This window comes from Lasioglossum baleicum, chromosome 3 (genome assembly GCF_051020765.1).
Source record: "Lasioglossum baleicum chromosome 3, iyLasBale1, whole genome shotgun sequence".
Lineage (NCBI taxonomy): Eukaryota > Metazoa > Arthropoda > Insecta > Hymenoptera > Halictidae > Lasioglossum > Lasioglossum baleicum.
In genome coordinates this window covers 3,485,448-3,498,262 of record NC_134931.1, presented here as the reverse complement: position 1 = coordinate 3,498,262, position 12,815 = coordinate 3,485,448, and the positions used below count along the sequence as shown (strand labels likewise).

At 42.7% G+C, this 12,815-nt stretch overlaps 1 protein-coding gene across 2 annotated transcripts in view; it reads left to right on the top strand.

Moving 5' to 3' along the window:
- Nucleotides 1–6,876, top strand: part of LOC143207084 (uncharacterized) — a 34,645-nt gene extending 27,769 nt beyond the window's left edge. For both annotated transcript variants that reach the window (XM_076420145.1, XM_076420146.1), the window contains exons 5-6: nt 293–650; nt 2,340–6,876. In XM_076420145.1, coding sequence (XP_076276260.1) covers nt 293–650; nt 2,340–4,493 — 2,512 coding nt within the window. In that variant the 3' untranslated portion in view covers nt 4,494–6,876. The remainder of the gene's footprint in view (nt 1–292; nt 651–2,339) is intronic.
- The last annotated feature ends 5,939 nt before the right edge of the window (nt 6,877–12,815 follow it).

Here is a 12,815-nt window from a genome sequence, read left to right as displayed (position 1 = left end):
GATATTTCTTGAATAACTCATTAACAAAGCCGCGGAGAACATTTTCACAAAAGAATCACCCCTTTTAAGGAAGTACATCATTTTTGAGACACCCTGTATACCATGAGACCTACGTCCTTCATACAACGTTGTTCTTACGAATTTAAACAAATTCTTTTGCAGACATATTTGTAATGACGCGTGTTTTAAGAAAAATCGATTTTTTTCAACGTTCTGAACCGGAAGATCTTTTCTCACCTTCTATGTTTAAGCAGTCGAGCGATTTTTAAATTCTTTTATCGTTTGCCAACAGTATAGCCACAGCGACTGCCTCTCCATTGCCCGAGCCTCCGCTGAAAGGATTCCAAATTCTGCTGATCATTTGCGCGATTCTGTTTCTATCGCTGCTCCTGATGGGTCTAGGCTGCTCGTACATGTGCCTGAAGCGCAGAAACGTTCGCGTGATCCACCGTCATCCGTTCGGAAGCGGTTCAGGTTCTGAGATAACGAAACTTTCCGCGTCCTCTCTGAGTAACATCACGATGTTCGAGGGATTGAAGATTCCTCGGGCACACGCGCTTCTGCACGCGCCGCCATCTACTACCGGAAGCGACGCAAATTTGATGATCGATCATTCGTTGCCTAGCGATTATCCCAGCGAAAGCTCCGAGGTAAGTTCATCGACAGTGTATCCCCCTCATTTTCATTCCTCGAACACCAGAACTACCAGTCCGATCTCAAACAGACTCATTTCAAATTCTTCTTTTACGAGTATTAAAACAGTCAAGATGTGTTTATAGAAAATTGTTGGTCAAACCGATTCATTTGTATTCATATCGCCTGGGGCCTTGCAATTTTTGTAAAACATCTTGGAAACCTTGCTTCCTGTACTCGATAGTCTTAATATTAACCCCTTAACGTACATTAATTTGTTGTTTCACGATCGTAAATATTTGATAAGAATAAATATGTTCACAGCGCACAGTTTCGATCAAAAGTAAAGACAAAGCAAATTTGCAAAAATTAACCTCTCAACGTTTCGATCCGGATTTGGATCATTTTCAAGAGAAATGCGTCTGAAAATATATACTGAATTAATATCATTGGTATTTAACACGGAAAGGAACACTGTTTATAAAATGAACCCTTAAGACACCTACTTGCTATGTATAAAGAATTTTAGAAAATTGAATTAATAAGACTGAGTTCCATGCTGGTCTAAATTGAATTGTACTTTCATAGAAATCTTAATTTCAAGGAATCTTTTTTGTTGCGTCTTATTCTACTCATCACAAAGACGAAAAGTGCAAAAGATACCATATATCGGTCGAAACTCAACCGTTCGCTTCAACAATTATGATAAAATTTTTTCATTCTTCATTTTCGTCTTGTATTGTCATGGAGAGCCATCCCTTTAATTTGCTTCCACCTGTAGTCGAACATCTCCTGTATACGTAGTTGAATTCGTTTTGACATTCGTTTAACATTTAAAAAATCGAGTTGACCTCCATTTTTCGTAGAAGTTTTTTGCATTTGTAGAAAAGCGGGAACTGATCAATCTTTGCTGGAAACATATTTTTGCCAGATCCTCCGAAACGTCTGGAAAATCGAGCTAACTGCGCTCTGGAAAATTACTCTTTCATGAAATTAATTATTTGTCTTTCCATCAAGCGGATTTTTTTACCGTCGTGTTAATTAGACACGGGGAATAAATTATGATGGAGCCATGAAGAATAAATGAGAATACGTATAATCACATTTTATTCAACTATGATGTATGATCCTCTAAATTTCCACTAATTGGTGCTCGGTAGAATATTTCCAATGTAATGCTGGTTTTGTTACAATTTTAAATGTTTCACATTATGTTCAAGAGAAGATTAAATCAATCTTGAACAATCAATTCAAATGTTTTCTAAAGATGTTTTCGTGGGAAAGTACTGAATTTTATTTGTTCGGGCGTGTAGTGTCTCTTATTAACATTCGAATACTCTTTACAATAGAATAATGTTTTTAAATGTTAATCAAACGACTTGTGCTTTTTTAAGGAATTAGGGGTATTAGTTTGCTAGATGTCGCGCGCGGAAAACAAGCGTAGTAGCTTTTTAACGACGTTTTATCTGATTGTGAGCATATATTGAAAATTAAGAAGATTCAATTATATTAATCAATCGTTAGTAGACTGCGGATCTTTTAAGGCAACCTAAAACAGGTATACATCCGGAAAATGTCATCGAAATCGATTAAGGTTGCTATATGTGTTAGAAATGGTTAAAGAATGTATAAATCGCAGTTCTTTTAGGTATCAATCAGAGGTGTCAAAAAGGTGTTAAAAAAAATTATCTACTCTCGATTTTCAGGTTGACGAAGAACCTTCGCTGCCGGTGTCCTCGGCAGGCTCGTACGACAACAAGGCATTCGTTCATCACGAAACCCACCAACGGCAAGAGATGCGCACCGGCAGTTCCTTGTACTCGGAGACGGTCACTGCCGAAGTGGAAACGACTTCCATGACGGCTGCGAACGCTTCAAGGAGCAGCATCGCTCGACACATGGTTGCGGTACCGATCGAACCGAAATTCGACGTGCAAATGAGAGTGAAGAGAGCCCCGCCTCCTCCGCCTAGCCCACTGCCATCCGAATCTGACGTGGCAAGCGTCACGCTGGAAAGGAACTTGACTACGATCCTAGAAAAGGAAGAATCCAGCCTGACTCGCAGCCTCGAAAGCCCGCCGGCTAGAATGACGACCTTCTCCTACGTCCCTGAACTCCACGGGCCTCCTGGAGGTGGAGCCTCGCCTTCGACGATCTCCCGACAGCAAACGCCACCTGTCTACTCGAGGATCCTGAGGAAACAGGCGGAAAGAGAGACGACCACCAGCACCAGTTTGATCGAGGAACGAATCCCGTCCCCCGCCGGGCACGAACAGCCACCGCTTCAACACCACGAAATCCGCCGACCCAGATCCCTGACTTCACTGAACACGGAACTGACCGAGACCCGTTCACTCACGGAAGTGACTGATCACACCCACGCCAAGTACAGAGTGGCCAGCATCCTGGCGCCGACACCTCCGCCTCCGCCACCCATCGTTCCAACGACCACCGCGACGCACACAGCTATCCAACATCGAGAACATCGGCTGTTCCGCGAGGAGGTGACGGAACCGCTGGTAGAACCGCAGGTGATGGCCCCGAGACGTCCGGAGATCACCACGCACGAAGTCGACGACGTGTTCCTGAAAACGGTGACGGAGAAGAAAACGATCGAAGATGTGGAGCGTCACCGTCGCCAGGTTACCGAGTACAAATCGAGACCGCAACCCCCGCCGGACCCCAAGTGGGACGTGACTATCAGGAACTATCCGACAGAGAATCTCCCGCCGCCACCGCCCGAGTGGGAGAACTTCTCCGACGTTAGTTCTACGTCGAACCTAACCATCACGAACGAACCCATCGGAGTTCATCAGGGCGACGCACCGATAGACGAGGAGCCCGACATTAATATCGAGCCGACGTACACGGCTCGGGCCGAGATACCCTGCAGACCGCCGCTATCCGCTCGCCGATCCATCGACGAGGCGGACGCGGACTGGCTCACCAGATTGTCCCGCGTTCTAGATCCTCGATACGCCGCGGAATTCACCGAGGAAGAACGTATAAGATGGCGGGAGATTATTACCACCGATAGCACCCTGAGAACTCTGCTGACGGAAGCCGTGGTTAAAGAGGACTACGAGCTGATCCGCAAAGACGCGAGATACACGAACTTATTCCACCCAGCGAAATGGGACGTGATCATCCGAATCCTCGGCCCTCCGTCGAACCAGGCCGGGTCCACGTCTTCGTCGAATCTCGGAAAGAATCACAGATACAAGAGGTCCAAGTCGTCCGAATGGGACACCAGATCCAGAAGATCGTCCTTGCCGACTTTGTACGAGTACGAGAGCGATGGTGGCAGCTCCGCCCGAACCCAAGGCCATCGGATCCAGGTGTCGCACTCCACGTCCACGATGGGTCAGCCGAATCGCCTGCGTAGACTAGGCTCGAGCCACAGGGGTGCCGCAGCTAGCAGCGAAGCGGATGTCAGGTCGATGTCCGAGATGACGGTGCGAGACTTCGTCAGAGTAGACCGAGACGACCTGACGAGTTTGAGCTCGTTCGAAGGCGCGGACTCGCTGGTCAGGTCCCTCAGCCAGCCGAGCTTAGCCAGAAGCGGTTCGGAGTTCACCGAACACTGGGGAATCCCTTCGGGGATGATGGATCTTCCTCCGTGGGCCGCAGAGGACGCGGAGGAAGGCACCAGCTCCGTCGAGACCACGCCCAGGGTCGTACGAAGAAACGACCACCTCGATGTTCTTGCCTCTTTGGACGATCGCAGACAGGGTCTGGGACCTTCCGCGACCAGATCGAGTCGGTACATGGAGAGGGAGCTGAGCAGCGTGCGCGTCACCGAGAGCCAGAGGACCTCGAACTGGTTCCACGATGATTCCGAGCCCGAGATGCAGATCTGAGCGGGTCTCGCACGACATTATCCTCGATTCCGTCCTATAGATGATCTTGCTTTGTCCTTGCCGCGACCACGGCAAAGCTTCCGATCAATGTTTTTACAAGAATGTCCATTCCCCACGATGTTTCACGACCCCGACCCACAGTACAACGGAGTCCTCTTCCTGGAGTGACGCTCGAATACTTGAAACGACTCCCGTCATTACCGGGGATTCACGACGCGACGCGACGGTGGAAAAGACGGGAGACTCGAAGAAGTAACGATGTTGATATCGATTTTTTTTTCTCGATTATCGATGAAGGCACATTAAGGGACGTCCGGTTCAGTCTCGAGCAAAACTCGAGCGCAACACTGATCCGGGAGGATCCGGTTTTCTGCAACGTTCACTGCCTATTTTATCGCCAGGTCGGAAGACCTGGTGAATGTTCTCGAATGAATCGCGCTACGATTCCGCCGCGTTCACTGTCCCCGGTTTGCTTAGAGATCGGCCGGACACCAGAATGCTTTGAACAGACTAACCGATGATCATGTTAATAATCGGACGGCGCACGCGGCGAGGAACGACGCCATTCTCTCCACCTGCCACTCGAAGTAGAACAGAGTCGAATGAAGCGCGAGCGATCTCGGCTAGGGGATATCGAGTGGGACTGTAGATTCTGGCGTTTCGAATTAACCATAATAAAGACATTAACTCGAGGCAAGTAAGGGTAAGTTTCTGATTAACCGCGCAACAAATTCTGCTTAGCTAACGATCGATCAGACGCCGCGTTCCAAAGATCTCCACGATCGTTAGAACACCACCGGGACACTTTTCCTGTTTTCAAGCGATGTTTAACGCATTCGCTATAAGCGGACCGCGAACGTTCCATGCAGTTATGGCGCGATAAAATGACGAGTTTTATACCGGAATATATTAAAATTCTTCGGGAAGACAGGACACGAAGCAGGGCTTTAGGACGACGATGAAGGGATATGTTGAAATTCTTTCGAAAGATCGTAATTTTCGTGGTGACATCGAGCTCCGGGGAGTTGTTATTTTCCTGAAGCTGAAAATTGCATGGAACATCCGCGGCCCAGCGAAATGTCTTCGAGGACAATGTATTCTCCTTGAGCGTTGTACGTAATAGAAGTTTAATTCGCGTTTGCACGGGGAACGGAATTGTGCTCTGTTATCGTTCGAACCGGAAGACAATGGGAATAACGGGGATCGAGTTAGCGAAAGTGTTAAATATTCGGTCGGTGGTACCGCTGCGATAGTAGTCTGTTTAAGTAGGTAACGAAACATACGGTGCTGGGTTATACGCTTCAAACAATAGCTAGGACTTCCTTCTTCAAGACGTACTTAATCTTCTCAGTGTTAAATGCATCCCACACGTACGGTGTGCGTTCGTTCGAAGTAGATATGTATCGACCGGCAGGCAGCGTGTACACTGCCATTCACAAGTCGCTGAGCGTTTGCGTTTGTGATACGTGTTTTTCTGGACTGCCGACGGGAATTGGAGCGATCGACAGAACTCTCGAAAAGGAGGGAACAAACACTTGATATAACCGGATCGAGAAACTGATCGTTTTCGGTATATTAAATTTGTTCTCCGCTATCGGCCTTACCGAATCTCGGTGTACACTCCGGGACAATAAGATAGCACGCATCGAGATTTACACGATTTTCATCCACTTTCAAAAATAACATTTTTGCCGAAATCTAGCGGGGCGAAATTATAGCACACGCGTATGGAAATTAAAAATGTTAACAATATTTTAGTGAGGGACGGTCGTAATGGTTGGGACACGCGGTTTGTTTTTTAGCTATAAAATTTCACAGGATGTGAGAATTACACAGAAAAATTAACCAAAATTAACGGTCCGCCGCCGTGCTCAGTAGCTCGTGTACAACTGAAAAGCGTGGATGTTTTGCTTGTGCTACCATTTTGTCTCGTTTACGTGCTACAAAACTTACATTTGCGTTGGTAGAATTTTGTCGAAGTGATTATTGGGTTTATTAGATTTGACCAAGACTATTAATGGTATGAGACATTAATTTTTACGAGATTATACTAGAAAACTTTAAAGAATGTAAGATGTGCTACCTTTTTGTTAAGAAGTGTAGGAGAAAAAGGCGACCTTTCGAGTACCTAGACTGCGAATGTTGACGAAAGCTCACGGCTATAATAAACGATTTATAGAAAAGAACATCCGATAAAACGATTGTTTTATGAAAATCTTCTAATAAAATTGCTTGATTATAACCTTTATTCTATTCACATTTTCTAGGTCACAAAGTGCTATTAATACATATCTTTCCCACAGTCTATCAACATTAAAATTACATTAAAGAGTGACACTTCTTTATTCTGCTTTGTCATAAAGTTGACAAACTTCGTTACGATTCTACTCAAATGAAAACTTTATTAATCTCCACCGAATGCCCCTTCTTTTTTGGTATAGATGTCTCTGTCTCTACAGAGTGTCTCAACAATGTTGCATTTCCTTGAAAGGGGTGATTCCTTAGGTAATTTGAAGTAACTTTTTCGTTTGCGAAAATGTGCTCCGCGGCTTGGTTATGGAGTTATTAACGAAAAACCACAGACCAATCAGAGCGCGGTTACAGAGGACGGATTCCGGCTCGACGACCGGTCACGCTAAGCCTGGCATTGGCATTGGTGGAGCCGGAATCCGTCTGCTGTACCGGCGCTGTGATTGGCCCGTGTTTTTCGTTAATAACTCCTTAACGAAGCCGCAAAGAACATTTTAGCAAAGGAAAAAGTTGCTTCAAATGACTGGTTATATAAGTTAAAAAGATAAATACCTCGACAGTGACCTACTTCTTGATTAAAAAACATCGTCGTTTCCTTTAGTGAGTTCTGTTAAATGATTAAGTATTTTATCGACGATTCAGAAATAATCTGCATCAGTAAGTGTAAAATAGGAATGAATTGATAATAAAACTATGTAAATTCTAAAAACCCTTAAAATTTATTAACACACTACTGCTTATATACGAAAATAATTTATTTCGTATTTTGTAAATTATTTTAACTTTGTTTTGGGCAAAAGTGATTGTATATTTTCTATACATATGTACTATTCCCATAATACATCACTTTGGTTTTGTTTCGAGACACGTTTTTATTTTATTCTAGTTTCGCAAAGATCCGAGCTTCTCCAATATTATTAGTACGAATGGATTGCGCAAGATATTGCGCAATTCATAGCCGATTATTTTCTTTTAGGTAGTTCTTAAAAGCGTTCGTTCGTTATACGTGTAGTGCAACGTGTAGTGTTAGCTTACGTAAGAGACAGGTTCAAGCTTTATTTACCGACGCCTACTTAACAAGCATTCCAACATTATTTTTTAACGAAGTCCGTTTGATTAATGGCGAAGTTAAACACCCAACTGATTAATTGGTGTAGCAGATACACGCAAAATATGAGAAGTTAATTATGATGAATGAAAGGGTTAATTAACTTTTTCTCTTGAAATATCATAAATAACATATCTCGAAATGAAAGTTACATTTTGATGTGACTATTTTATTTAATAATTTAACTAATTGAGAAACGGGATAACCTTCACCTTACGGGACCACAAATTTTTGACTTTTTTATATAGTTTTGCAGATTTTGATCAGAAAATGCCGGAAATCCAAGTTTCAATGTTAGGAATTCACTGGTTCAAAAGTTATGGGCGTTTGAAGTTGAATGATTTTAAGCGTTTTTGGCAGGTGAGGGCGTAAAACGAATAATGTAGTTCGAAAGTAGAAGGTTGAAGATTTAAAATGAGATTAGGACGAACATTCTACGACGTTTTTTCATGAAGTTACAACACTTTGAACATGGACGATTTTTGAACGACAATTTAGTGATCATTGTATGATTAAACACAACAGGCCAAGGTATTCGTCAACTGATTGATGTATTCAACAGAAGTGTTCGATATTTTACACATATCTCAATTATAAAAGCTTGCAACACCGCCTATCAGAGTTCCGGAGCAACAACTAACGCAACTTCGGAAAAGAATACCCTGGGAAGGGCCAAGTCCCATGGCGATCATGTTTCGACTGAAATGCCGGGAACCACTCGGAACTCGTTCACTTTTGATGCAGGGTCTGTCGAGCAGAAGATACTCTATTTCAAACTTCAGACGCAATGCCATCCGCGCAGATTAATCCCGGTTTCAAGACCTTCTCCTTTAAACAACCGGGGATTTCTTTAACGATCGCGCGGAAAGTTTTAAATTAAAGATCCCGCATATACGGGGCTGTCCAATTCCAATGTCGCCGGCAAATATCTGAACGAATATGGCAGATACTGCGAAACGTTTCTAACGGAAGTTTCACGCCTAACAATAAGTGTAGATGCCAAAATAGTTGAATTTTATATAGTTCCATTTCATTTTTCCTCAATTTCAATTGAGGAAAGTGTTCTCCTGCAACTTGCATTTCCTTCGAGTTATCAGTAAACGCGTTTGCACAATGTTCCGCAATTTATGCGTCGGTAGATCTAAATACGTGTCACTTTCACTTTCTTCGTTATCAGTGGGAACATCTGGAAACCTGTTTTCAAAGACTTCTTCCGTACATCTTAGCTCGGTTAAATTTGTTTAGCATATGGAAACATTTAAGTTTAAATTGCATAGTCGTTAAGCATCATCGTAGTTCTGCGAGATAGTCTCCTGACCTACTAGCACGAACTTACGGGGATATTCAACCCTGCAAGCTTAATAAAATGCAGCAAATCTAACATTTATTATTTATTTATTTATTAAAGATACTGTAGAAGAAAAAGATTTCTTTAGAGAAGATGAAACTACATTTTAGCATTATTTTCACATTTGTTTGATTACATAAAATTACAGAATGGTGGAGCGTCCAGCGATAAAAGAGACAGGAATATAAAAAATAAAAAATTGTTGTATATAAAGATTATTAATTATACATAAATCTACGTTATCGACATCACATGTGTGCTTGCGGTGCCACCTAGCGGCTCCACTCGTTAAACAACGCGCGACGTTGAATCAAAAACACTTAAAATTACTCAACTTTAAACACCCATAATATTGTAACCAATGAATTCATAAGATTAGAACTTGGACTTTCGGAATTTTCTCGTTAAAATCTACGAGATTCTATGAAAAATAGTTAAAACTTTCTAGGTAGCCAAGGTGAAGTGTGGCCAAATCATTATGTCACCATGTCTCAAATCATGATAACAATAATTGAGATTATCAGGTTCATCTGACAAGTTGTAAAATGAACTTTTTCTCTTCATCATCCTTGCTTCATAAGTACATGTTTCTCTGCAGATTGAAAACGATTAATTTCGTTGTTCCTTTGACCACAAATTTCTCGGCAACTTTCTTCCTAGTGCTTGCACTTGCCACAAACGCGTCCCATGTTCTTCGAATTAGTGTCTATGTCAATACTGTGTGCAATTTGTCTCGCTGTCTCTTGTCTCGTGTTAGTCGCAGAACTCTTCTTTCTCCATAATTTTCTAGACCTTTAAATAAATCCATGATCGTTTCACAACTACTGTTTATCACATTCATGTTTGCACCACTGAATAATGTTCACCTTTCAGTTTCGATATGGTATACATTTGACAAGCACTTTGTTTCTTTTCTCACGGTCTAATTTTATTAATTTTCTATCTTCTTTAATAAATATAAGTCATATAATGGTATTACTCGACTGCGGATTTTATACACTTATACATTTATCAAGGATACGCATGGTGTCTTTACCTTTGCAGATTAAACATTTCGTAACGTGGCCAAAGTCAGGTACACACATGTTTAAATTTTCTTCTTCTCTAACTTATTCCCTGTGAGTCCTACTGATCGATGCTTTTTTACACAAGTATACACGCTCTAGAAATAGTGTAAAAATATACACAAATATCGGAAGTATTTTATTCCTTTGTGTCTCCGTTTAACACTAAACCTATCCCGGTAAAATGGCCGGCTTTCCATGTCATAATTATTGAAATAAATGTACCTGGAAGCTAGTAGGTGCTTGAACTAATATTCCTGAACTGGAATATGATATGTACATATGGAAAATTATTTCGATAATATTGTTTGGGCAAAAAGTTTCTTCATATTCTCGCGACAGATGGAGTTACCATGTCATAACTCCGTTAATATTAATCGGATCTGGCATTACTTGAGTGCGTTTGAAAGGTGACATATCAGAGAGCAATCACAAACAAGAAATTGTGATATTCGTTTACCTAGTCAAAAGTTATTATGTTTTGAAAATGAGCGAAAACAAAGTAGAAATTCGATACATTTTGAAATTTTATTACAAAAAAAGGGAAGAATGCGACCCAAGCTGCTAAAAAAATTTGTGATGTTTCTGGACGTGATACAGTATCAGTACGTGTGGCACAAAGTTGGTTCAAGCGTTTTCAATCTGGAAATTTTTATGACGAAGATACACCTCATTCTGGTCGACCCGTCACTGAAAAAGTCGATGAGATCATGCAAACAGTTGAGCAAGACCGGCACATTAGCAGTCGGGACATCGGCAAGGAACTAAACATCGAGCACAAAACAGTTCTAAATCGTTTAAAGAAGGCTGGATACAAAAAACAGCTCGATGTTTGGGTGCCTCACGAGTTAACCTTGAAAAATTTAATGCATCGAATTTCAATTTGCGGGTCGTTGCTAACACGAAACAAAATCGAACCTTTTTTGAAACGGCTCATTGCAGGCGATAAAAAATGGATCACGTACGATAATAATGTACGGAAAAGATCGTGGTCGAAGTGAGGCGAAACTCCGCAAACCGTGGCAAAGGCAGGGTTGACATCGAGAAAGGTGATGCTGTGCATTTGGTGGGGTCATAAAGGAATCATTCACTACGAGCTGCTGCCATCCGGTCAAACGATTGATTCTAACCTCTACAGTCAACAACTGGAAAGATTACGTCAAACAATCGAGAGAGAAAGCGACTAGAATTGATAAACAGGAGAGGCGTCGTATTCCATCACGAAAATGCCAGAAAAAATGCCAGACCCCACACATCTTTGGTGACCCGTCAAAAATTAAGAGAACTGGGCTGGCAAGTTTTGATGCATCCACCGTATAGTCCTGATATTACACCATCAGGCTACCATTTGTTTCGGTCTCTACAGGACTCTCTTAATGGTGTGAAGTTGACTTCAAAAGAGGCCTGCGAAAATCACGTGTCACAGTTTTCCTCACAGGAGTTCTACAGTGACGGGATTATGGTTTTACCTCAAAAGTGGCAAAAGGTGGTCGATAGAACAGCACATACTCGATTTAATAAACTTCATTTAAAATATGAAAAAAGCTTGATTCATTTCTCCATTAAAATACGAAGAAAATTTTTCCCCAACCTACTCAATTTCAGGACATCTGAAGTTCAATACATTTTTACTCGGAATTTAATACCGTATTGACTTCCGATACAAAAAGTAGGTCATTCCATAAAATAATGAAGATAACCTTGAAATCTCCGAAACCCCTCCACCCAGAAAAACAGTACGATATGAGATGGATTCCTCGAAACCATCTAAACTCAATGTTTTCATAAAATCTATCGTATAATTCAAGATTTAATTCAAGATACCCTGTATGTTCTGCGCTTGGTAGGTTTAGCGTTAAGGACGAATGGATCGGCAAGGCTGCGATCGCCGCGAGAGGAGGTGATATAACGTTGATCACCTCGCGGCGAGAGGAGTTTCCGTGATCGATCCTCGCAGAAAAAGGACACGCCTCCCTAACGCGAACGGTCGCGTTGTTTTTCGAAAAACAAGTCCTCTCGATATCGCCGCGTTTCTCTCGACGGAGAGCGACGCATGCGTTTCCCGATGCACGCGGCGCTTTCGCCCTTCGCGGAATAATCTTGGCCCTGAATCGAGCAGTCTTCAACGGACGACACGATGCTCGTTCGCGTCGCTTCCACCGTCTCGAGCGATCCACCGTGTCCATTCGAAGTCGTCACGAGAAATCCCCCTGAAACTACAGGCGACCCTCACGCCGACAGAACAAAGTCCGAAAACCCGATCGCATTTTGGAGATCAAAGTGTCAGTCGCCGAAGTAACTATAAGAGTTCGACAAGTTCGAGACCACTTTCGATACCGGATACCGGCCGACAATTAAATCGAATGCCATTGCCAGTGATAAGTAAAAGAAAGTAAAGAGCCCCCGCGGAGAGAACGGGAGAGGAAGGAGACGCGGTTAATCGCTCGCATATTTCACGCTGACAAATTTTTCACGGACACTGGCTCGGCGAATGGAGGAAATACGTCGTCGTCGTCGGCAGAAGAACGATAAAACTGCGCTACCAGTCTCCG